We start from the raw sequence: 25,333 nt of genomic DNA on the forward strand, positions 1-25,333 counted from the left end.
GGAACGATAGAAGAAGCGATCGAGGTTCTCTTTTGGGATTAATCACCCAATTAGGGCAGTGTTTTTCCAACATAAACTTCCATAGTCCGATTTTTATAAAATTTTAGCCTGTGGGATCGACCTTTGCTCACCATAACGTAAATGAAAAAATCCGGATAAATTTGCAAGAATCAGTTTGTTTGTATACTTCCATTTACAATACAATTAAAAAATAACGTTCTTTTTCTCAAATTAATGCGAACTCTGTAGATCTTTGTGGAAACTTGCCAGTTTTCTAGTACAAATCCTTTGGCTATTTTATAGCATTGTTTTAGAAAATTAAATTTACACACAAATGTTCCTTGGTTACTTACAAAAAAGCTTTTTACAATAATCGACTTGACTTCTATTTCTGGACAATTTTGAATCTATGAAAAGCGCCAGCGGCCCTGAAGGAACTGTGAACTTAAAACGACGCGAAAATGCAAATGAGACAAAAGTAGATGTACTAATTTGTTCTTCTTTTTGTTCCTAGATAATAGAATTGGCCCCATTTTCTTAACTTCAATTTTCTGCACCATTTTCAGCAATGAATTCATTAAAACAAATACTCGATTAAATTAAAGTTTCATGAAATTTTACATCTACAAATGGTATATTGTCTGTTCAAACTAACGAAAATTAACCAAGACAAAATAAATAAATGAAACGCTAAGCAAACAGTACAAAATAAAAAGGAGAACTGGAAGAAAACGTATCAAGCGTTCTAAAGCAAATTTGATTTGTAAGGGAATTTATATTAGTTTTTTAGTTAAATTGAAATTAAAAATTGGGAGAAAACATTCAGTTTCATTTCCTTGTTTGTCTACATAGGCACAATACTTTTAATTCATTTTGTAAAATAGCTCTAGTAAAAATGAGTTTGAAAACCAAATTAGAATTCCGGCTAAAACCCAGGATGTAGGATATTAATTTTAAACAAAAACCTCCCTTATTAATTTACACGTCATTCGATTAATTAAATTTTTATAATCATCTCATTCCTATTTTATTTGTCTTTGCATTTCAGAAAAAAAATATTCAGATAAATTATAATAACATGAAAAATATCTAAATGAATTTCCATAAATTCATCGATCGTTTGCGGGTTTGCGTTTGAGATTATTGTAATTTATTATAAAAAAATCAATTCAGCCGCCGGCTACACTTTTATAAATAAATCCATTAAACAAATAAATAATAGGAGTAATGCATTTATGTTCAAACACAGATTATAGAGAATAATGAAATATTTTGAGTTTATCTGTGGATTATTATGAGCAACCGATTGGCCACGTTTGTGCTTGTCTAAAAAATTTGTACCGATATAGCGCTTCATTTATAATGAAAACTAATTTTCCGTGGTCATTTGGTTTAACAATAACAAACTTTACAATGGATTTTTTACGTGAACAAAATACTATTATACTCGAGTATAATACAAGATTACAAAACTACTTCATTAGTGCATTTTGGATAAAAGAAACTGATATTTTCAGACATTTTAATTACGTAGAAAACAAGATTCAACTCGACGTTTTTTGTTACCTCGTGCAGTAAACAGTAACATAAAATAAGCGCTAAGCTACACCCAAACACAAACATTACAGAGTGTCCAATGTCAACACAAATACGTGCAATTCGTACTATCCGTGGGTGCAAACCCCCGGCGGGTGGAAATAACAAATTACAAATTAGCGGCCTCTTTTGAAGCATCTTCTCGTTACTAAAAGTGTCAAAGAGCGGTAAATATTCAACATGAATTTGGCTACGATCAAAAGCGAGCTTTAACTGATCGTAGTTTGGACTCGTTGTAATTAAATTGCATCCGACAAACCACACAAAAATCGAAACACATGATGTTAGCTGCACAATTACAGAGAAGCGTTAACTGCATCACTAATCAAAGCTATCAAAGAATCGAAATGAAAAATAATTGTTTTGTGAAACTGTTGTGCCATAGCTCCAAGAAAGTTCAATATTGTTCCAAGACAAAACCGGTCGTTGTGCTCCCTTTTTGTTGCCACGAATGGATTCTCATTACCCCACAAAAACCCCCATAAATCAGTCGAATTCGCTTTTGTGTAAATCGCACAAATAAGACAAACATACCTCGAGCTGGTTCTGAACGGATGTCCCCTTCTGAAGCCATAATCGTCACACTTAAACTCCTTATCATACGCACTTGATTTTATCGCACAGTTCTCATCACCGTAACCATCATAAAGCGCATTGTTGGGACCCCGATGAATGTTGATGATTTCCGGGCTCTGAATCCGTTTCTGCATTTCGCACGAGAAGCCGAGTTTGTGGTGTCGTTGCGGAAACTTGGCCATTTTCCTGTCCAAGCTGAACTGACTCAAGCTTGTTGTATCGAATTTTGGTAATGTGCTGAAGGAACGATTCATCACCATCGGGGGCGCTTTAAAGACGACTTCTTTGGCACAGTTACACAACTCAATGTCCACCGGGAAGCGGTTAGCGTTGCGCTCGGGACTGTACCTGTCAGGAGGTCGGAAAGGGTCATATGTACCCTTGACGAGGAAATCCGAACTACGGTGACCCTGCAAGTTCTGGTTGCCATCGTCGGGGAGAAGAGTCACGCCCACGTTTTGGTAGTCGCGGTACTCGTTGTCGTTGGGCGTGCTGGCCTGCGTGTATTTGGAGGATTTCATCGTCGACATCGGCCTAAACAAACAAAACAAATTGTTATTATTAAAATGACAATTCCAGTTTTATAACTATAATTAATTAAAACAGTTTCCTAAATTCTATTGTTTGCCAACTATTCAAGGAATGCTAATGAGATGAGAATTAAAGCAAAATCTCGTTAAAGTAGAAACATTAAAGCAATCTTAGTTTCGCTTGTTAAAAATGGTGGATGCGCCGGGTTGCAATTACGGTAATATTCCACTAATCCGATTTCTGGTCATAGCTAATTTTCCTTTAATTTTGTTCAAAATTCAGAACGAACGTTAAAGGCTCTTTCTGCCAATAATTTATTGCCGCAAACCATTAATTCAGACTTCAAACTTTTAATCCGATTATTAAGTTTAGATAAGACTTTTTAAATTTTTTACAAAAATTAATAATCTCGAATACTAATAAATTACAGTAGACGCCTAATTACTTATAGAAACAACTTTTTTATACTGCTGTCATCGAAAATGCCAATTATCGTTTGATCAAAAGGAGCGTAGTGTGCAAAGTGTAAAATAGAGACGATCGATATTTTCTATTTAATATTTCAAAAATGCGTTTTTGTGCGTGTCTTGACTTACTGCCAACAATAAAATGCTTCTATGGAGGTTCAACTGACATAGTTTTGACATTTATTGCTTACTGACAAAGTTAATACCAAGATACAATGTAATAATAATAATTATAGAAAAAGCAGTTTAAAATATCATGCACAGTATTCTCGCGAAAAGCTCATAGCAAAAGCTCGCTCACATACAGCGCTTCTACTGTAAATACTTAAACTCCAGCTTATTGCTATCACTCTCCTGTGTAAATTTTCGAAAATTATTGGGTGTAAATCAGGCTTTCAATTCTTTACTGTCAACTGTTACGGATAAAAATAAAAATCGCTAGGGGCTGCTGCCAACTTAACTTTTTAATGAGTGAACCAACAGTAATGAGCTTTAGTATATATGACAAATATTAATACTCAAATATTATTTTTAGGCCGCTGTCCTTTTTTAACGTTTTTGGAGACATATAAATAGGCCGAATAACGGCATTTGGCGGCCTAGGCCTCCTCAAATAAAAAAACTAGATTTTTTTTGTTTACCGGTTGGTATTGCACTGTCATCAATTGACACAGAAGTGTGCTGAAGTATTTTAAAAGAGGTTAGAATGTTTTATTTCCAAAATAGTTACTAGGAGAGCAACTTTAAAGAATAAGAGTCACTAGATCAGTTTTTTTTTGACTCTTTAAATTTTGTTGACCTAAAAAATAGTGTGAATCACACGTCCGAAAATTCTTTTGGAAGTCTTTGTGTTGCTACGACTCGGCTCCGTCTCGTCTTTGCAATTTCACTCAGATTTCAACAAGAGCATTTTCCGGCCTTGTGATCCAAATTACTGTTTCTTGATAAAAAATTTAAATTCACGAAGATTTTTTTCTAGTTGATTACAAAAATGTTTCTTTGGAATTTTCAATTTTCGTAAATAATAATAAGCAGGTCGGTTCTTGAAATACATATGTAACAATTTTCGCTATGAGTGCGGTGGTGCAGTGTAATGAAATTTACCAATAAATTTACAAAAGTGCCTAATACCGATGAAGTGAGCTGCATGTTCTCTAATTAACCCTCAGCACAGAAGACGTAACAAACTGCTGTCAACCCGCGAAACCCCCACTTTTCATCACAATTAAGCTCTTGTCGCCCCGTAATTGCCTGTTTTGATCACTTCGTAATCAATACTATACGACTCTCGGATATGTTTTTCTTAGCCTGATTAACTGCCTTTTTTGTGTTGTCTCTAATAAAATTATCCTGAAATATCACACTGTTGTTGGTAAACAATATCAAGAAACCCCCAGTTCTTCGTGGCAATTAATTAATTTGTTTATGAATTTCTTCCTTCATTATTTTTACCATCAATTTCTTTCACTAATTGGCCAACGCGTGCTTGAAACAGTCGCCATTAAGGCTCGATTATCATCGCCGCACAATTGTGGATGGCATTTTCCATCAGATAAAGCACGATCGTCAATGTTTGTCGAGTTTTTTAATTAGAGTGATTGTTTTTTCAGCATCGGACCGAGATTAATCGCATTTGAGGGGCCTTTCCGCGCCGATGCCCTTAAAAAATCGTCCAAACAGTAACAATATTGTAAAGTTTGAGATCATGTTGTTTGAAGTTAAGTCGAGCAGTTTGAAGTTCGGATTATTATCTTGGAGAAGTTGTAATTGTAAAAAGTTGGAAGCGTTCGATTCGATAAAATTAATTTCACAAACCCGTCGTATTGTTGTCCTGGAGTTTTTAACTTTTAAACAAAGAGCGATTGGAAGATTTCCTGCGAGTTAGAGTAATTTAATCCGAGCATTTTAAAAAATAACTCGCGGTTTGAAAAGACCCCTTGAATTTAGACTAAATAAAGATTTTTCACAGTGTTGCGCTGTAAACATATTTTTAATTAATCGCTCCGACACTGTAAGGGAGAGAAATGAACTCCAGAGAATTTTTTACGCTTGTGATGCTGAGAATAATACAGTTATGACGCGGAATGTTTCGCAAATTAGTTCGTGGTAAATGGAGAACAATGCTGCCCTAGCAGATATTGTCCAACGATTACAGCCTAAATTATTTCAACACAATGCGAAATAGTTTGATTTACCTGGAGGCGGGCAAAAACGCGACTTTCATCCCACGCAAGGAATGCTACAGAGACAAACAATATTCTTCTAAGATATAATTTGATGCTCATGCATAATTAACCGTCAAGCCAAAAAAGCGCCCCTAAGAACGAATTTCAATTTAGAATTTTGCCCTCCATTTTTTCTTTCGTTCTAATTTCCGACGGACTGAAAAATTCATTTTCTCTCATATTTTTCCATTTTTTAAGTATAAACATGGCCTAAACATACAGAGAAATCTGTTTGCTTGCAGGAAAATCAAGCCAATATTATTGTGATAGCTATAATATGCTCTCAAATCTATATTAAACATTTATTTGTTGGTGAAACTCGGTCGTTGCGCTTGTTCAAACAACACATTTTAAATGTTTTCTAGAATAGAAATTAAACATATTTCTATTTGTAAATAAAATTTGACCATTACGCCTGTCTAAACAACAAAATGAAAATGTATTTATTTAATTACTAAACAGTTAAAAATATGTACCCAATTTTATAAAATTGTGACTATTATTTTGAAAATATGAAACAATATTCTTATTGTTTTTTATATTTTTTTACGTTATTTTAATATTTCACTTTTTATATATGAAAATATGTATAAAGTAGTTTTTCGTTAGTAGTCTTCATAATTACTGTACGAAATGCGTAAGCAAATGCTGTAGTTATCGCAACAGAGGTCTCTGCTTTTTATTAGCCAACTCGCGACGGGAAATCGTGCAACTTTTCCCGTAAACAAATTTTTTCCAAGTGATTATCTAAATCGTGGCGGAATGTCGTCCCCAAAAGCTGAAACTGGTAGGACGACGAGTCCCAGGGGTAATTCCCCGGATTGTGAAATTTGGCGAGTTCACACAGTTGGGCCGGTCGGCTAACCATTTAGAGCCAAAACAATATCTTTGTGAAAAATGCAAATCCTTATTTTTCAGGTAAACTGGAAAAGTTTGTCTTTCCAATAGAAAACCTTATATCAGTTTAAACAAACGGAAATAGGGAAAAAAGTTGCGCCTTATACCACTAAAGTTGAATTTCATAACAGTTCCATCAAGAACGCCCCGAAGCGGGAATCCACCATGAAATATGCGAGTCGTTTTCGACTTGAACTAAATTTAGATCGAATGTGGATTTTTGACCGTTTCATACCGCGATAACGACCATATCGCCGCCAGCTGATGCCGCGTAATTGGAGGCGGTCGTTTAATTTGAAATTTGCAGATTTTTGTCGTGATTATCTGTTCTTTTCCAGCTGAACGTTTATGAGAAAAATCCGCCAAACGGAAACGACTGCAAATGGGAAAATCGTGATTTCCGATTACATAAAAGATGCAACTAAGCTGATGTTGCATTTTCCGACTAATCCGCAACGAGGATTATAAAACTGGGACATCGGAATAAAAACATTTCTGGATAGAACTGCACTGCAACAGAAGACAGCTCTCTGTAATTGGAGGTTTGAATTTCCGCCGGAGTGCATCAGAAAGTCTATTATTCTAGACGAAGGCCAGCAAACTTTTAGGCGAGGAAATAGAAAACTGAACAATAGGTACGATGCAATAAAAAGTCAAAGTTGAACTGTTTACTACATTTTCCAACAATAGAATTATTTGTAGATTTTGTTCAAACGACGGCGTCGCAATTTTTCCTTGTTTTATTCGACCTCTTGATTTAGTAATCAGCACTTTCCAACCATTATTAATTTACGTTTGGGCGTTAATCGCCATTAACGCAATCTGCCCGAATGCCGCAAAAACGACCATTTAAACCCTTCCTAATGAGCCATAAGAAGCACCTAATTGAAGTCCATTACAGAATTTTTTACCCAATTTCTCCTGCAGATCTCTTTATTGGTAAAATTCCTGTAAAACGTCTTTAAATTAATTGGTGCATTATTATAAAAGTTAATATTTTTGATGGAAGTGTGTTAAATGTTGCATACGCAGTTCTGGTTACAGTTTACTTAGTTCAACGAGATGATCTGTTTGCACGTAGTATTTGCAGTGCAGCCACGAAACCTTTGAGGATGCACTCATGTGATGAAGGCCGTCATTTGTAAATAATTCTGTATTTTATGTAAAACTCATCTCTTCACATAAAACATGAAAAATTTAAAGGAAAATTTGTAATTTATTAATATTGATCCAACCGCGTTGTATTAAAAATTAACTTCTCTCCTGGCAAAAGTCTAACTCTGCCTAATCACCACAAATCCCCATCATCCTGTTTTACCCTTAAAAAAATAAAAGTAATTAGGTAAACCTTATTTTTCCTGCAAAGAATTTTGGTATACGTCAAATTAAAAATGCCGTTCTGTGATTATCTTGCTGATTTCTAAAATTGTCCCTATGTAAATCGGTAAATTCTCTGCAGGAAAATTGACGTGTGGTTTATCTGTTGATCCGAACAAAATGATATCGAATCTTGAAAGTTGGACGCCTCCATTAACAAAGCAAATGAAAAATGTTTTTAAGAATGACAAACTTAAATTAAAACTTACATTTGCATATCTGCAAAGTTGAGAAAGTAAATAAAAGGAAACGAACTACCCTCCATGATAAAACTCAAAGAAAGTTGCGGTTTATTGAGTTTTCGAAAATAACGAACAAAAATGTTTTTAACGGGGCGATCGGAAATTAAAAACGCTAAGGTCGAAAAAATATTGCTCTTTCGTGTACGCCGACAAAATTGTTTTTTCTTTTTAAAGTCGTCTATTAAAAAAGTTAATGAAAATGTCAGAACTGGCTGATTATAATCGATTGGTAATATCCAAGTATTGTTTCTAAGCAGATCGAGTTTTTTGAACGAATAAACAATCTTCGATTCAGTTAAAACAACAATTACTTTCGGGAAAAATCCCCTGCTATTTTTAAACGAAACCACGCGGACACCAACAACCCCATTTACTTCGCCGTGGGGTGTGTTTTTTATCATAAAACATTGCCTTAACCCGAGTCCGATAAACAACGGTAACAGCTACAAATGCTTATTTATGACTGCATTTCGGCAAATTTTCACATGATTTATTGTTGCATTTATTAAATTGTTGCTGATGAGGCTTTAGTAACTGAAACATAATATTAATGTCTATTAAGCGTGGTTTTGCAAAAAACAATCGCTGTAATGGGATCAGCCAGGCCTAATTTGTTCCATTACAATACACTGTAAAAGCCGTTTTGGTACAAATTAATACTTTGATTCAATTCTGCCAAACACAATAACAGTTCATGTTTCACTTTCCGATATGAACTAGGAAATGAACTGAAAGTGTTTTATCCCTAATTCTTTGGATCAAATAAAAATTCCGCTGAATCGCTTGCGCTGTTTTGCATAAACATTCAACTTATTTCAAGAGGGTTTTTCCACACATATAATACATTTTAATAAATTAGTCGGGATTTATATGTTGGCGTTTACATGATCCACGATCAGTGCTCTCGCAGTATAAATTTCACAAAGCTTTTAATCTGTGTGAGTTTGCTCCGGAGCTGACAAACGAAAAGTAATGCGCAAACTCATATTTCCGATAATGGAAGCTTTGGTGTAATTAGTGACTGTCTTTGTCGGACATTTGCGACCTCGTTTCTGGCTATAATGACCAAAGAGTTTCAAATAAAAACCTCTTTAAATAAAGATGGCTCCTTATCAGATTAGCACTTTGTAAAACACAATCGCTGTCGTAAGAGTGCATTTGACTAATAGCGATTTACAGTCGCGTGTGGTAACTTACATTTTACAGCGCGAAATCAGTTTGAAGCACGACGGCGTAGCCGGAGTGCTTTAATGATTGAGCGCTGGTTAACGCACAAGAGTTGTATTAAACTTTTTGGCCGAAAAATTTTAATTTAAATAATTGGGTTTTTCAAAATTCATGAGAACTGTCACATTTGTAAATTTCATCATCTGTCAATTCTGTCAATTTTGTAGTTCGTGCACAAAAAGTACACAAGATGGCGCTGTATAAAAACGTTTTAATATTACATTAAAAATAGAAATATTGTCTTAATTGAGATAATAATTTAGGTAGATTCCACTTTGGTGATCAATCTTCATTATGGTAAAATGATTTTAATTTATAAACGCATCTGAAGAGCAGACGATTTGGGCAATTTTTACCGCACAGCGTGTGTAAACGTCCAGGGCGCTTGTAAATCTAGTGTTTCCGAAGATGTCAATTGAATGTTAATTTGACATTTACAATTCATGAGGCCAAAAAAAATTTACAGCACGTTAGAGCAATTCTCAATTGATTTATTTGCAACAAAAATATTTTGTTTATAAATTAAACGAAAACTCTTTTATTATCTTTATTGAACGAGACTGCGGGCTCTGTCAACAAAAATTTTGAAAGCCACTTAGCTATCATTGTAAACACGCAATAAAAATGTTGCAACTTCAAGAATGATTTAAATTTTAGAATGCACAAGTTGGAGAAAAGCAATTTGCTAAACATATATCACATTATAAACATATTCTGTTGTCCCTCAGATATATTCTCTTCATATACATATCCGGAAAAGTCCCCGGAGGCTAAAGCTTCATCTCCGTGATTCCCGGAACAAATGGAAAACAAAAAAAACGAACAAACCCAAGATTCTAAAATTATGATTATTGTATCATTTTAAACTAGCCACTAACAGAAATAAATTCTGAAACCACAACAATCTTTCAAAAATCATCCTAACTTAATTTACTTATTATGCAAAACACATCTTTGCCAGCACCGCAAAATTGTTGAATTGTAGATCCTCGATGTCGAAACAATTTATACAAACCGACGCGCTCATCCAATTACATCCTCCGCGCAAATTTCAGCAAAATATTCTCCTGTAAAGCAATTGTTACGAGTGAAATACACGTCTCTTTCCACATATTTCTGGGCTACGTATGTATACGCAGTTATCTCCGAAATTTATGCGGGCGCATCCGGAAAATTCCCAAGACGCAATGTGACGGGATAATTTTTTCTTTGTACGAGGACAATTTTCTTCGTCCGTTCCGGTTTGTTTATTTTAAAAATTTTACCCGCTGAGAAAAATATCACGCTCTCAGATGATGGAAATTTAATTTCGGCCAAGTTAGCGGTTATCGTCCGCAAGATAAGCAAAACGATCGACGTTTGCCTAAAAAATGTCAAAAGTTTCCCAGAGAAGCACATCTGGAGGTTGTTTATTGTTTGAGACGTTCGTTGGGGTGCTGCAAATGGAATTTGATGTGTCAAAAGAGCGATAAATATTTCATAAGTAAATACCATCCGAGTGGAGAAAAATTTTCAAATAGTCGTTGCAGATTTTCACGTGGTTTTCGGAATGGAATAAAATTATTAAATTGCGTTTACGCCGGGATAAAAATGGTGGATGCGCCGGGTCAGCGCCTCCGCGCTAAATCACGTACATTTGACAAAATTAAATTAACTCCGTTCTTTTTTCACCTAAAATTTGTTAAAATATAAATGAGGCGGGATATTCCTATTTTGCATTTTTACGCCAGTCATAAACACAAACTGTTGAAAAACCCGTAAAAAATAAATAAAAAACACAAAGCTACTCCATAGTCACCACATATTAGAAGAATAAAACGGCGTTCGTGCTAGCGCGAATAAAGCCCAGATTAACAGGAAGAAATAATTGATTTCTCTATAAAAACCATTTTATAACGTTACAAATTCTTTGACAGAAAATCAATTTGTTCCGCACGTCAAACAACTCCAATGAAATTCAGAGCCGCAAATTCGAGCAAAATCATTGTTTTAATGAAGACACTTAAACGGAATTTTCTTGTTTTGTAAATTCTTATTAAAGAGAAAATTAGCGAAGACAAGTGCGCGGGAATATGAAAAGTGCATCGCAAATATTCCGCAAAATCCACCGACTAGACACGGTAATCCTTGAAAATAACCCGAAAGGATGTGATTAAATATTAGCTGAAGGAGCGCCTCTTTTATATTATGAAAGTTTTTGCGTATTCTGAACATTTATCACCGTTCTGGATTATTCACAAAAGTAAAGTTTTTCATTTTAGAAAGCGTAATTGTTATGAAGTTTTAACGTTATTCTGGTTAATTTATATCAACGGTAAATCAATGAAAAACTGGCGCTGAAATGAACGATATTTTAAGTTAGAGCGCCTAATTAATTTTCAATTTGTCCATAAAACAAACATTTGGCAAAAAACAATCAATCATTAAACGTGTCCAATTAACAACACATTTATTTACAAAAAAACATCTTAAATTAATAATAATTGGCATGAAGTCAAAATGTAGAAAATTTTAGACTATAATTCAAATTAAATTGAAAAATGTTTAGATGCTGGTGCAGTAGCACTTCATGAAAGTTTAGACATTTGGTAAAGCGACACCACTACGTGGCTACGACGTATTTCAGTAAAGTGTTCCTTCAAACTTATCCTAATAAATATTCGTTTTCAAACTCTTGCGAGCTGAAACAAGTAACACTATTTTGACACGGAAATTTCAAGATAAACTGAAATTTTATCCCAACAATTGTAAGTTACACCATAAATATTTATCTTGAATTTTTCACTGTTTTCGTGTCTTCCACCACAGATAACAGCTTATAAATTGCCGGTTTACAATCTATACCGGAAAACAAAAACGTCCACTAAAGTTATACTTTATGTTGTGGTTGAAATATATTTTAAAACGTATTGTTCTTTAAACGAACTGAGGATAGAAATGAAAAAGTTCTATAAATAATTTTGTGACAGAGTTTTCATAGCAGCCGTAACATGATACCGGAAAAAATTAAAATGCAATCAGCAATTTTCCGTTCAACCGGATAAATTTTTAATTAACTGAATTTTGTAAAGTTGTCGGAACTCGTGCAGATGAAGGTTAATATAATGTGAAAAACTACATAAATTATAAAAGCGAAAGGATTTGCAAGATAAATTTGTTGGACACATTTCTTCTGAAATCCTCATCCAGGAAAATGTATGCGTACTCTGGACCATTTATCTAAATGTGAAATTGTACTTTAAAATATTCCAAGCTCAGCCAAATTCGAAAAACAAATAATTTTCAATTAAATCTTCTCGATACACTTCGTTCGAGTTTGTCGGCGTCCATTATTTCTATTACCATTAAAATCAAAATTATGATTTCGCTAATTAAGCGACGAGTGGTTTACTTGACATCAAACGAGTAAACAATGGGCAACTTTATACTCATTTAGGAAAGTATAATGGATTAAGAGCAAGTTAATTAGGGTTTCATGTTTGAACAGTTATTATAAAGCGGTTAACCCTTTTTATGTGCAAGTTTCATCATTACACAAAAATCTTCAGTTTAGCCGTTTTCGTTTACATTAAAATTTAATCGAAGCTGCTTCGTTAATGAGAGAAAGTTGAAAGTTAATTTGGCGTAACGATAAATCCGGAGATAAATTAATCGAATGGTGGAAACAATTAAAAATCATAAAAGCTGTTTACTTTTAAGACATATCCAAAATTAATCGAATTTCCGTCAAAGCTACAAACGTGAATGATGTTAACAGACAACAGAAATGAATTTTTTAATGAAAATGAAAATGAAAAAAACGAGTTTTACCATGTAGTGCCTTACATGTGTGCTTTCCAACATAATAATGAGTTTGGCAGACGGAATTTTTATAAGGATTTCGTTCGTAGTTTTGCGAATTTACGACAGTTAGAAATCCTTGTTAATCTCAAAGAACACGACAGAAACTGTCCGCAGAAGAAATAAAACTGTCGAAAATCAGGCAGAAGATAAAATAAGAACGGATCTCGCCCACCAATCACTTAACGAATGATTAAAGAACAACGCACCACGCACCCTTTAAAGAGATTAAACGGTTTAACACCATTCAACCCCAATCCGTACGAAATGAACCTTTCAACTTTCAGCACCCGAATTTTTCCGCCAAGAAAATGAAAACATAATCACGAGAGGGTCAGAGTAAAATATCGTTGCCAACAAGTCATTAATACGAGCCCCCAAAAAAACCCGAAGAATTTAATTCCCAAACCACAGCAGGAAAAGCGTTTTTCTAAACCCACCCGGAAACGAAGGGTAATTAAACCCTGATTTAAATTTCATTTCATTTCACGTAGTGCATGGAATCTTTGTTTCTGTAAGGTAATTAACCCATGCATTTTTTTATTTTAGTGGAGATATTTACCCAATTTATGGCATTTTGTCGGGTCCTGAACCGAGAAAACACAACACTGTAATTTTGAGACAAGTTCACATTGTCCGATACTCAAACTATTTCGCGAGCGCTCGTGCACGCCAACTCCGGAAACTCCGGGATACGTCGCAGCATCCGCGCGAGGCTACTGACTCCGGTTCGGCTCCAGTGAAAGCTCAAGCTGAGCCTTTTTGGAGCTTGCGCCTGCGTACATCTTGGATGCTTTGACCTGTTTAGTTTGACACCTACGCGAGTGCAAGAGATGATGCGAGGACTTGAAAGAACGGCAATGGAAGAAGTCGACGACACAAATTTTTGAGTCTGCAAAGTTGATTAACACAAAAATGGCGCACCTAAATTAACATTTCGACGCAAATGAAAACGTCCGAGGTCGTAAAATATTTATGGAGTTTTGAAAACCCAAAAACAACAATGGAAGGATGAAAGAGACGCCGGATTATGCCCGTAACAATATGGCTACCAGCTTTTAATCTGTCTCATTTGTACTTTTTAGGCAGTCCTTTTGTGTTTTCTATTAATTAACGTTTTCAGGTGATTACCTGTTCCATTCTACTTTCGACAACCTTTTATGAATGCCTAAAACGTGGATTCACATCACAACTACGACGTTATTTTTTCCAACAAACACCAATAAATCCAGATCGCTTTAATGTAAAAGCGGGACATGTTAAGAGAACCGTGCAACTCAAGATACGAATAAAGATAATCAGCTTATGTGCCATTGTTAGCGTGTTTTCGCCCGGACGACATCCATTCTATCGATTTCTGTCAAAGTTATCGAACTTGCTGTCGTAAATTGTCTGTGAAAATTCTAACACACGTAAATATTGTTATCAGACTTAATATAAACATGGTGTATCACCGTGTTATTCATATTCTGATTTACGATCAAACTAACCTGCTGAATTTAAATTCACATTACGCTGAAGACTGCTATACAATCACTGTGTAGTTCGTTATTTCCTGCCTGATTAGTTCGCAACAGCTTCGTCGCGACAGGAGGCCCATCATTTCCTGCGACGCGAAAGGCTGGATCGAGAATTTCGGATTTTTGGAAATAACTTAGTTACTATAGTTACGGTAGTGAAACAGTAAAACGGTAATGAAAGCATGCGGCTGGTGAAAGACAAAACTCAATTACAAGAAACATTAAGTTTAGTGAATAAATAATATTTAATTTAATTTACCTAAAAAAAAATATTTTTGTAATTACACATTTAATTTTTCTGTAAAGTTGAAAATAGATTCGATCTGCTTCTTGTTTGATGTTGTGTTTCAAGAATTCTCGCATTTTTAAACAAATGAAACATGGGGACGACAAGTATTCATACTTAAAATAATTTTTTTAGCTTTGTGGAAGTTTTCATAAAAGGTTTTACTAAAGCATGGTGTAATTCATTGAAGTACTCATTTAGATGTACACGCTCTGCTTCCATGATTGCTCAAAAACTCGACATTAAGTAGTTGAGTCTCCTTGATGTCAGTACAATTTGCTACCACAATTGGACTTTATTCTAAAAGAGTCTTTATTTTTAATCCACCGCTCTTAATAAAAAAAAATTAAGATCGGATTTTACTTGGACAGTTAATGTTCATTTAACAGTAGCATGTTGATTAATTTTATTCCATTTTTTCATTTTGTGCTTACAATTGAATTATAAACGAGTTTCATCATTAAAGTGCTTATTGTACTTGTTTTTATTATTTGATTGGTAAAATTATTTTTACAATTCCTGCTAATAAAATTCTAATTTTATAGTATATTAAATCACACTACTAAAACAATAGTTTCAAAAGGGTGAATAAAATGTTTACAGCAACACTTTATTCACACTATCGACAACACGAATAAAATAAACAAAAATTTGCACTACCATTGAAATTTCCGTTGCTATGAATGGCTTGTTTGTAAAACATGTGACACTTCACGCAAATTCTTCAATTTGCCAATTTAGAGTCTGAAAATATTTGAAATGTTTCGTTTTGTTGGCCAAACACAATTTTTCCATAGATTTCCTTATTTTTTCTCATTCCATGATAAAATTTTTGTGTCTTGGGACAAAAGTTTCGATACAAATTTTATGGTTTCCACGACAAAATTTAGTCATTTAACTGAGTTTTCTTTCGTACGACCAAAATTTCATGAGAATGTTTCTCGTCGTGGATCGAACCCTTTTTACCGATAATAATAATTAATAATTTTAATAATCACTTCAAAAAAATTATTTAATTCTCAAATCCAACACACAGCGTTTCTGTTAGGTGTTTTTGGATGTTCTGTTGGAAACACTGCTATTAAGAGTAACTTCACAAATTTCGGCGCCTAATTGAAACTACTTCTTTGAATGTTTAAATTAATAAACTTAATTTTTTTTGCATGTGTCAGTAAAAAAATAAAATTATTCTAAAAGTTTTGATAATTGCTAATTTTATTTTAGAACAGAAACAATTTTTTATTCTAAAACTCTTCAAAACTCTCTAGACTGGAGAAATTTCCATAGAATTGGCAATCCTGTTTTGAACGAAGCTGCGGTTTGGATTGGAAACTTCAATTTATTTGTCAGAAAAATCAAAATTAATTTACAAAAAAGAGTACATTCGCATTAATTTATTTCAAATCTTACAAAATTGAAAAAAAATTATTTGAAACACGTGAATAAACAAACTTCATCTTCTCACTTTATTCCCATTATTGCTAAACTACTTCCTCTTTATTCACTTGTACCAAAAATAGCTTCTTATTTATTAACTCAAAAACAGATTTTGGTGCACCGAATTCGAAGTACCGAGTAGCAAAAGTTGATTTTTTTTAAATCATTTTTTCAAAGAAGCTTGGACTGAGAATGCAATCATAAACAATTAAAATGATTCACAAAAATAGTTATGGCAAAATTCAACAATAATTTTTATTACTTTTCGGAAAAAATCGAATTATTTAATCATGTTTGAATGATCAAACGTTCACATCATCTATCTCTCTGCTTTTGTGTCCAAGAAAAATTTGTTTTAACAAATAGTAAGTTCACAGGATTTGTTCGAATTATTCAAAGAACAAATGTTTAGTTTGAATAATTAGAAAATTTAAGGGCCGACTGTATATCCACTTTACAAAGATATAATGAATACATTTTGTACATAAAAGATATTAATTTTTCTTGAGATTTTCTTATCAATTTCAATTTTTCCTAGACTGTATTGGACAGGTAATAATAAGCTTCCTATTAAACTCTATAACTAAAAGCTAGGATCAGTAGTTTGCAAGCGCTTATAGATTTTGCTTATGAGTTAAACTATTGATTTTTCTTCATAATTCAGCATTGAATTGACATAAGACCTCGCATTTTCGACATCCTATCAACGACACAGAACAAAAAAAAAAACACACGAATGTTAAAAAGTAACGCTTTCGCAAATCATTATAGTTATTAACGACATAAGGCCGATATTAAGCATTTAACGGGCAAGGAGATGTTTGCAAAGCAACATTTCTGCGAGAATTTAATCCAAAAAAAAAGTAGTAACGAAAGATTATCCCAGCTAAGATAGTAGAAAGCAGAACTAGAAACTAACAATGCACTAATAAATGAAGCAGTACATAAATGATTCTTGATTCAAATCACAAAATAAACAAAATAGCATATTGCACTCGAATATAAAAACTTATCCCCCGCAATATCCACAACAAACCGTCTTGTTCATTGCCCGTAATTAATTAATTTCGAAGGTGTCACTACCGCCTACTCACACTCCAATCCACAGTTGTCTACACTGGTTAACACACACCTCCGATATTAGTTTTGCCCATGAGCAGTCAATGAGCCAATTAACATCTGATTGTTTAATTGACTGTATTGATAGTGTCAGTTCAAGCAAGGATTAGCTGTCACATACGAGAAATTATTGACCATTTGAAAAGTTGTTAAGAAAACTAAGTGAAACGCAATTTTAAAGTTCCATCATTTAATTAAATCCAAGTAAATTTGAGTAATGCAGTTTTCCAATTTTTGAACCATTCCAGAAATTAGCATTTGAATTACTGTAATTATGGCTGCGAATTTCCCTGCACTGCAGGACTTTTTGCATCCTGTCTGAACTATCTTTGATAGAGACATCGACGAAGTGCAGCTTGCGCGAGCGGTCATGTGAATCGAAATTTACTCAGTGTATTCACACGTGGGGACGATCGACGACACGTGTTGCCACACTCACGCTAGACGTGGTAATCAAGAAGCGGACGACTAGAGCGCCTTCGAATTTGACATTTGCATAATCGAGTGCTTAACACCGGATACGGGTTTAAATTATTGTTCCGGAACACTTTTCCGAATTTGTCGGGTAGGATATCGACAGCAAAGAGACATTAATAAGAAGAGGATCAACAGATGGACGCGCGAAGAGAAATTTTTATGGATGACTTGTTGGCACTCCGAGCTTGAGATAGACTAAAGCAAATTTGCCGGATAAGAACCCGAGAAGTTACGACCCAATCATGAGCGAGAAACCAACACGAAAACGATATACGTAATTTAATATAAAGTTGAAACAAATTGCCGTGATTGTGATTTTCTAACTAATGAAGGCATAATGCGGTACAGATTTGGCCTTGGGCATGCATCAAATCCGTTTAACCCGAATCTCTGCGGCCGTTAAAACGCCAGCATAGAATAGGTGCCTAATGGATTTGGCACTAAAATAATCCGGAAACCACAGAAACCGGAACATTATCTAGTGTCTCACACATACGCCACTGTTCATAAACAGCCCATTGATACAGAGTAGCCGCCCGACTGCTACGTTCCAATCCAATAAACGATGAAATCCGCATTGCTATTCTCTGTAATTCAGCGGTCGAAATAACGCTTTTTCCTCTGTCGCTTTGCCTTAACTGCCCACCCTCCAATTCATTTCGAAACAAAATTAATTTGTGCATTGAGTATCTGAATCGGTTCAATCAGAAAGCACTCAAGAAGTTTCTGCCGACTAATAAATACATAATGATACTTAAAAAATTCAACGGCGCTTTTTACAGAACGAATTATAAAATCGGGAATTTTATTAGCGCAATCGGCTTTCCAGTTTTATAAATAGCTTGCTTTAATTTGCAAGGGCACTGGAATAATCCATCATATTGTTGAATTTCCTCTTTAATTAAAAAAGTATTAAATATCAACAATATGATTCAATCATTTTTATCTGTAGCGTCTCTCATCTCAAGAGCAATTTACACTTTAGAAATTGTTAGACAATTTTCTTAATGACTTAACACCTTCGCTTATAAGTTATATTTCTATATGTATGCAGGTGAACCCGAATAAAGTACAAAGATTTTAACCCCATTATTATTATTACATACATAATTTTACGCAGAATTTTCCGCACTCTTAATCTGAGATTTAATTTCAGATCCGACAACAAATAACTCAGTTATGGCAGATTAAAGTTTCGAATATGTAGCTGATTTTTATTTTTCCTAATTTTTAAAACTAAATATCTCAAAAACTATGACAGATATTGATATGCGGTTTAGGCCATCGTTTTCATCGGCTCATTTTACGTTACGAAAAAAAAATTCTAACTCAAACGATATTTTTTTGTTTTTTGACCATAACATTAGATAGATTTTGCGTTCCGAAACGTTGCGTCACTAAAGCAAGTGGCAAAAAATGTCTTTATCGGTGATCCCGTCAGTTTAGCAATGATTGTGGTAGAGACCTGTTGGTTTTACAGTGCTAAATTGTTCAAATGTGAAAAATTTTGAGTTAGATTTTTTTATTCTTGGTCGTGGTTTCTGCAAAAGTGTAGTAATAAACTTAAAGTTATAAAAAGTGTTTTGTTTAGCGGTGAATCTGAATTTACGCGTGATGACATTCTGGATTGTCCAATAGAGGAGCTTTGGTCATTTTTCGTAATGACGTAGGTAACATAATGGTTATTTTATTTCCAGTCAAAATTTCAGTTTTGTCCACAAAGCGAGTCGGAAAAAGTCACCGTACCAACCAATCGAGATAAAGCTTGGTCTTTTTTGAGGGCTCCACGTATTTAAAAAAAAAAATTACAATACCCAATTTTTGAAATGTGTCCTATTTTTCCCTTTCTAATTTTGATTTTTTTACAGAATCATTTTATCTACATCGGTTTTTGATATTGTGCTAAAAATCTTTGCATTTTGTTTCACCCTGTATTTATATCTAAAATTATAAAGTTGTACATGTTTTTCATGCATCTGATGAATAAAAGTTTTTATCATTGATTTTACAGGAAAAGTGTCTTCAGCAGCATATTCCGATGCATGCCAAATACCTGAATATTTTCACGAGTGCACGAGCAAAAATATTCGGGTTTTGGTATTCACAAGCGGTACCTAATTCCAGTAAAAATTCAATGCTCTTCATACATCTATCTACACGTTAAAGATTGGACAATAAAAGAAGCACACGAAGCACGACCCACTACCAAAGAAGTTAAAATATTTATTCAAATACTGTTTGATATAATTTACGAATCATTCGTTATAGTAAAATAAATTTGATAAATGATTACTCAGACATCAAATGTGTGTACATTATCGTCCCAATTGAAAGCTGTCGTAATAGTAAATTACTCTGTTTTATGACAATAATTAATAGTTACTTAAGCTCGCCCAGTTCAAGCGTGCCTGTCCCCGCACACCGCCGCCTCCTTTACCGCCAAGCCTCACCAAACTATTTAACTTTCCACCTCACAAAACCATAACATTTCCCTAAACACTCCAAAGACAACAAACGAATGTTGTTTGTAATTTGCGACTTCGACTCCACGGACCGTTTCTCCCCTAAATTGAGACTTTGGCTATACCTCGACCACTACCCCATATTTAACCTGTCCGTTGTCACATTGCGGCGACCATTAACGCCCCACCCCCTGTGGTTCACAATTCCCGAACTAAATTCAACAAAACGGGATTTGATCCAAAATCGCCATTGAAACAAACTCTCAAGACTCGTCAGCTAGCATTCTCATTAGGAAATATTAATTATCCGGAATGAGTCCGTGGACGAACCGGATGTTCCCCTAGGGCATGGGAATTGACGATTTCAAATGAACGTCTTATTTGTCTTCGTTACGTACGACTTGGCGTAGGTTGTAATAAAATCGAATGGGATTTTCAAATTCGACAAACCGGAGCCAGACGGTAGTGGTAAAAATCCGATTCCGAGGTTTTGCAAAGCCCACCGACTAAATGTCGTTAAAGAACTATAGAAAGTTTTTCTGGTTTTATTGAATCAAACGCATTGTGGTTTGTGTACCGATTTTCGATTTGATAATAATAACAAAATAGGTAAAATAGAAAAAGTTGTTTTTTTTGGATAAAACATATTCGAACCTTTTTGAATTTTGCCGATTTACGTAAATCCTCATTTCGGCCCTTTATATGAAATCCCTATTTATTCGAATGGTATCTGTCCATATAAATTGATTGCTGGAAAGAACCGCTGGATTTCAGATAGATCGCGGTGCACTCCTTTCATTTCCTCAACCCGTATATTTCTACGTAACCCCATTTACGCCGTTTTCTCGGTTTAATGCATCAAATGTGCGCTCACACCACTTGCTCAACTTCTAATCTCTGGCCCTTTTATATACCTAACCTGTATGTATGTTGCACATTTACTCCATTTATTGAATAGACGGCTTTCTTTAACAAGGGCAGAGATAATCTTAAGGAAATTATATGGTGGAAGTTTCGACGGTGCGGCCTTTATCGTACCCACGATGCGATTTATAAGGCACAATGAGGGGACAATAATCGGGATGAAAGGAGAGAATTATATGGAAAAGTTGGGGAAAGTGCGAAAATTCTAAACATAGGTATGAGGGTGGAAGGACGTCTTTAACAGCTGCGCGAAAAGTTTGCTAAATTTTATTTTCAACCCAAAGATTACAACGAATTAATTTAATTAAATAAAGCGTGTGACGGGGGCAGATGTCGATGAGGTAGTTCTAGCTGAAAATTACTAAATTCGGCCTTTAATTAAATATTTTACATTTGAATTTATCACTAGACGTTCAGAAAACATTTGGTCAAAGACACATTGGAAAAATATATCTTCACATTATGATTACGACTAAAACATTTAAAGTTTAACTGTTCTACGACTTTATGGAATTATATGGGTGCTATGCGAGATCATAAACATTGCAAGATGTTACCGGAAGAACTACTTTATACTTTGCAACATCTTGTTATATTATTCTGAAATCAAACGCATCGTTTAATTTGTTGTTCAAATATTTATCGTTGGAGTCATAATGTTACATGTCAGTAAAGTCAACGGATGCAATATGGGGAACATAAAATAATCCCGAAGAAATTTATTGATTAAAAAACGCTCATTCGACAAATTATTGTTTTCAATCCATTGATTCTGTATTGCAAAAACTTTAGTTTACGGTTGTTATCGCTTGATAGCGTTGTTCTTCAAATGATTATTAATTAATTACTTTAGCTGTTTTGTAAAGAAGACCATCAACTTGTAATTCCGCAAGCGTTTTAAATCACTGATTTATACCCATTTAATTAATTGCCGCCTGCTGACGTTCATCCATCGTGTACTTCTCAAACGCCGATAATCTCAGTTCTCAACATAAATATTTATTTGCTGTTGTTGGAATTGGGCTCAAATTATGCTGCCAGCACGAGTAAATCTTTATTCCGCCGGCATTCTATAACTTCCGATGATTTTCCTTTCTTATTCCTTCTTTAAGGAACTGTTTATTTACGTTGTTCGGACGAATGAGCTTGCAAAGTTTTAATTGGAAGAGAAAAAATCAAGTCAAAAGAAAATTGGAAGTACACCCTGTAATAATTATTAGCAAAAGCCTGTAAAAAGGAACAACAATCGTTGAAAGAAAGCCTTTATCCAACTTTCAAGCTTAGCCTTATCGGTACATCGTCGAAAGTTTATTGATCAAGGGTGAATTGAAAGGGAACAGAATTACCACTCGGGGCGCGAACTCGCTCTCATGATTATTTCCCTGTCTGATGCTCGTGTGTTCCAGTTTCTTTTGCTTGTGGCGTTTAAAAGTCGTAAATTTTTCCAGATTTTCAGAGTGTAAGAAGTGGAACACAGGCTAAAAAAACGTCTATACGAAAGACCGCGAAGAATTAGAGCGGCGACCTCACATCTAAGAAATTCCTGGCATCCACTAAATATTTAGAGTCAACATGTATTTTTCATCTGTGCTCGTAAAACTTCAATCTCGTCTGTAATCAACCGCCAAGAATGTCCCGAGTATTTTATATCAACACTTAGAAATTAGATAAAGCTCGTGTCTCCGCAAATCTGCTGATTTCAACTTGAGCGCGTTGCATAAATTCAATTTTTAGGTCAGGAAGGAGATTTTATTCGGTTGGTAAAGAGCACTCTGGCCCCGTCTTCTCTAAATAGGTCGATTAACATCAAAAACTGATTGTGCTCTCTTTGTCGTCGAGAATCATTATGCGGAACGACGTCCATCGTCGTCTCCAATTGGTCTAAAAGCGACGTAACGTCGGACGGAATCGGACAACAATATATACACGGGTCAGGATCTGCCATTCGTGCGCATTTACTTAGTTTTTATTGTAACGTTTTAGGTTTATAGACATTGAAAGGAGGAAACAAGACCGACTAATTCAATTTATCAAAGCTTTTAAAGGACGAATTAGCACAACTGAAATTGCATTTAACCAACCGAATGCATAACAGTCTTCCTAAAAAATTCTATTGCTTAGTTCTTCTTTAATCCATTTATTGCGTTCGATTACTTGTATTTTTTCAATTATTTTATGTTTTTGGGAGCTTCTGAATTGTCGAATGGTAAAATATCTCGTGTTATTAAAAGTGAAGTGTGTAGATATGTACACGCCAGTGTTTAAATAAAAGTACGCCCCGAAATTTTCTGAGAAAATTTAAAACACAAAACATGCAAATACTGGAAACTTGGTGGATGCGCCGGGGCATTGTGTTGTCCTCTCACCACTCCGTACTTTATAACAAAGAGCTGACTGTCTTAAAAATTCTTTAAGTAATTGTAAATTTCGAAGAAACTCTAATGGAAAGTGTCAACGGAAACTCCGTCTCATTTGTATTTCGTCGTTTTCCCAAGAAAATCTCGCTTGCGTCTCCAACTCATCGCACATCCTCTTATTGTTCGTCTATTGGTCCTTCTAGAAATCAAAGAGTGTCACCACCAAAAGTCGCCATCCCGCACAATGTAGTTCTGAAATTTTTCCGTGACATGTGTACGTGACTTCGGTCGTCCGCCACTTGTTATTCTGTTTGCACACGTAGCGCGATAGCTCACCGGGATAAGAAACAAATATTACATTTGCCGAACCATTTGCCTTCTGTAACATAATCTCCGGCTTAATGGATCTCGAACCGTTCGTTTATTGCGTGAAAATTACCCTTTTCCGGAAACAATATCGCTCCAGCTGTCATTAATCCATCATCGGAAAAAATTGATCCCATGAATACATGTTGCGACAAACTTAATAGTTTATTTTCCTTCTTCGTCACCAACAAATTTGGATGGCGGCGCCCTCTAAAAGTTTCATCTATCACACCCGAAATTCTGATTTTATTTTCCAAAAGATAAATTATTATGAATCCTTTTACAAATTTCCAATCCCGCGACGAATGGCCGGCTTAACCGGAGACGATTCGTCAAAAGATGATTGCATTGTCTGAAAAGTAGTTGTTTCACTCCAACAGACCGAACCGGTGAACATGAGATTGTGGTAATGGTGGTTGTTTGATGAGTACTGACGTGGAAACTAAAACGCCGCGGTTATAACAAGAACAAAAAGTAGCAACGCAGGTGAAGTGACGAGCGTCGTTATATGCAATCAAAAACGCTTGAAATTAAATCCGAGAAGCACTAATAAATCAAAACTGCATTCATCAACTGTGAAGCGGATGTTATTTACACAAATCTAAAATTGATGAAGAAGGTTTGTCTTGAAATTGAATTTGATGTTAGGAATTATTTCTTACTTCAGGCAAAAGAAGCGAGTAGAACTAGAGGACTTATTTTCAGGCAAAAGCTTAAATTGGATCTGAATATTATATGATGCCGTAATTAATGTTTTTCAGAATTTAATTAAAAAATACCCACTAACGCTAACTGAAAGTGCGTTTTTTCAAATGCAAAATAAACCTAGAGTAACTAAAAATCTTATTTTATATCTATAATAACTCAAGTATTAGGAGGGATATCTAAATTTTTGCAAATAAATCATATAAGCTTTTAGGATTAGGTAATAACTAAATGGAATTTTATAAATCATAACAATAAGCCCCAAAAAATCGTTAAAAACAAAAACATTTAAATATTTAGCTATGTAAAGGCAACCCAAAATACGGTTTTTATATACTTGTAGGAAAAAAATTTAATTTCACAGTAATATTATAAAAACAGAACTTGTTTAAAATAGTCACTTCCCACCCGCTAGTAAGAAAACACTTTAATAGCAACTTTTATTGCATCTCCAAAAAGGACAGAATTAAAAGCACGTTTGATTTTGTGTGCCCTAGAAATGTCACTCAACAAACAACGATCTTTGTCTAGAATCTTCGAACAGATACAATGCGGTCCCTGAACTTGTGGCATGATTTTTGACATTCTCTGTTCACTCCAGCTTTACACTTTACTAGAACAACATTTCCTTTCGCAGAAACTTCAAAACTTCGTATGTCCTTCGTAGGATTTACAAAACGCGTCAAGCATTTTAAATTGTAT

At 34.7% G+C, this 25,333-nt stretch overlaps 1 protein-coding gene across 1 annotated transcript in view; it reads right to left on the bottom strand.

Moving 5' to 3' along the window:
* The window catches only part of LOC148174188 (dipeptidase 1-like), a 122,480-nt gene extending 108,776 nt beyond the window's left edge, over window positions 1–13,704 (bottom strand). Inside the window, exons 1-2 of the mRNA XM_088035449.1 lie at window positions 13,541–13,704; window positions 2,131–2,706 (exon numbers count right to left, since the gene is read on the bottom strand). Of these exons, the coding sequence (XP_087891575.1) occupies window positions 2,131–2,702 (572 nt within the window). The 5' untranslated portion in view covers window positions 2,703–2,706; window positions 13,541–13,704. The remainder of the gene's footprint in view (window positions 1–2,130; window positions 2,707–13,540) is intronic.
* Window positions 13,705–25,333: the final 11,629 nt, after the last annotated feature.

Source organism: Gnatocerus cornutus, chromosome 5, assembly GCF_029298725.1.
Source record: "Gnatocerus cornutus isolate USDA-ARS CGAHR chromosome 5, icGnaCorn1.1, whole genome shotgun sequence".
Classification (NCBI taxonomy): Eukaryota; Metazoa; Arthropoda; class Insecta; order Coleoptera; family Tenebrionidae; genus Gnatocerus; species Gnatocerus cornutus.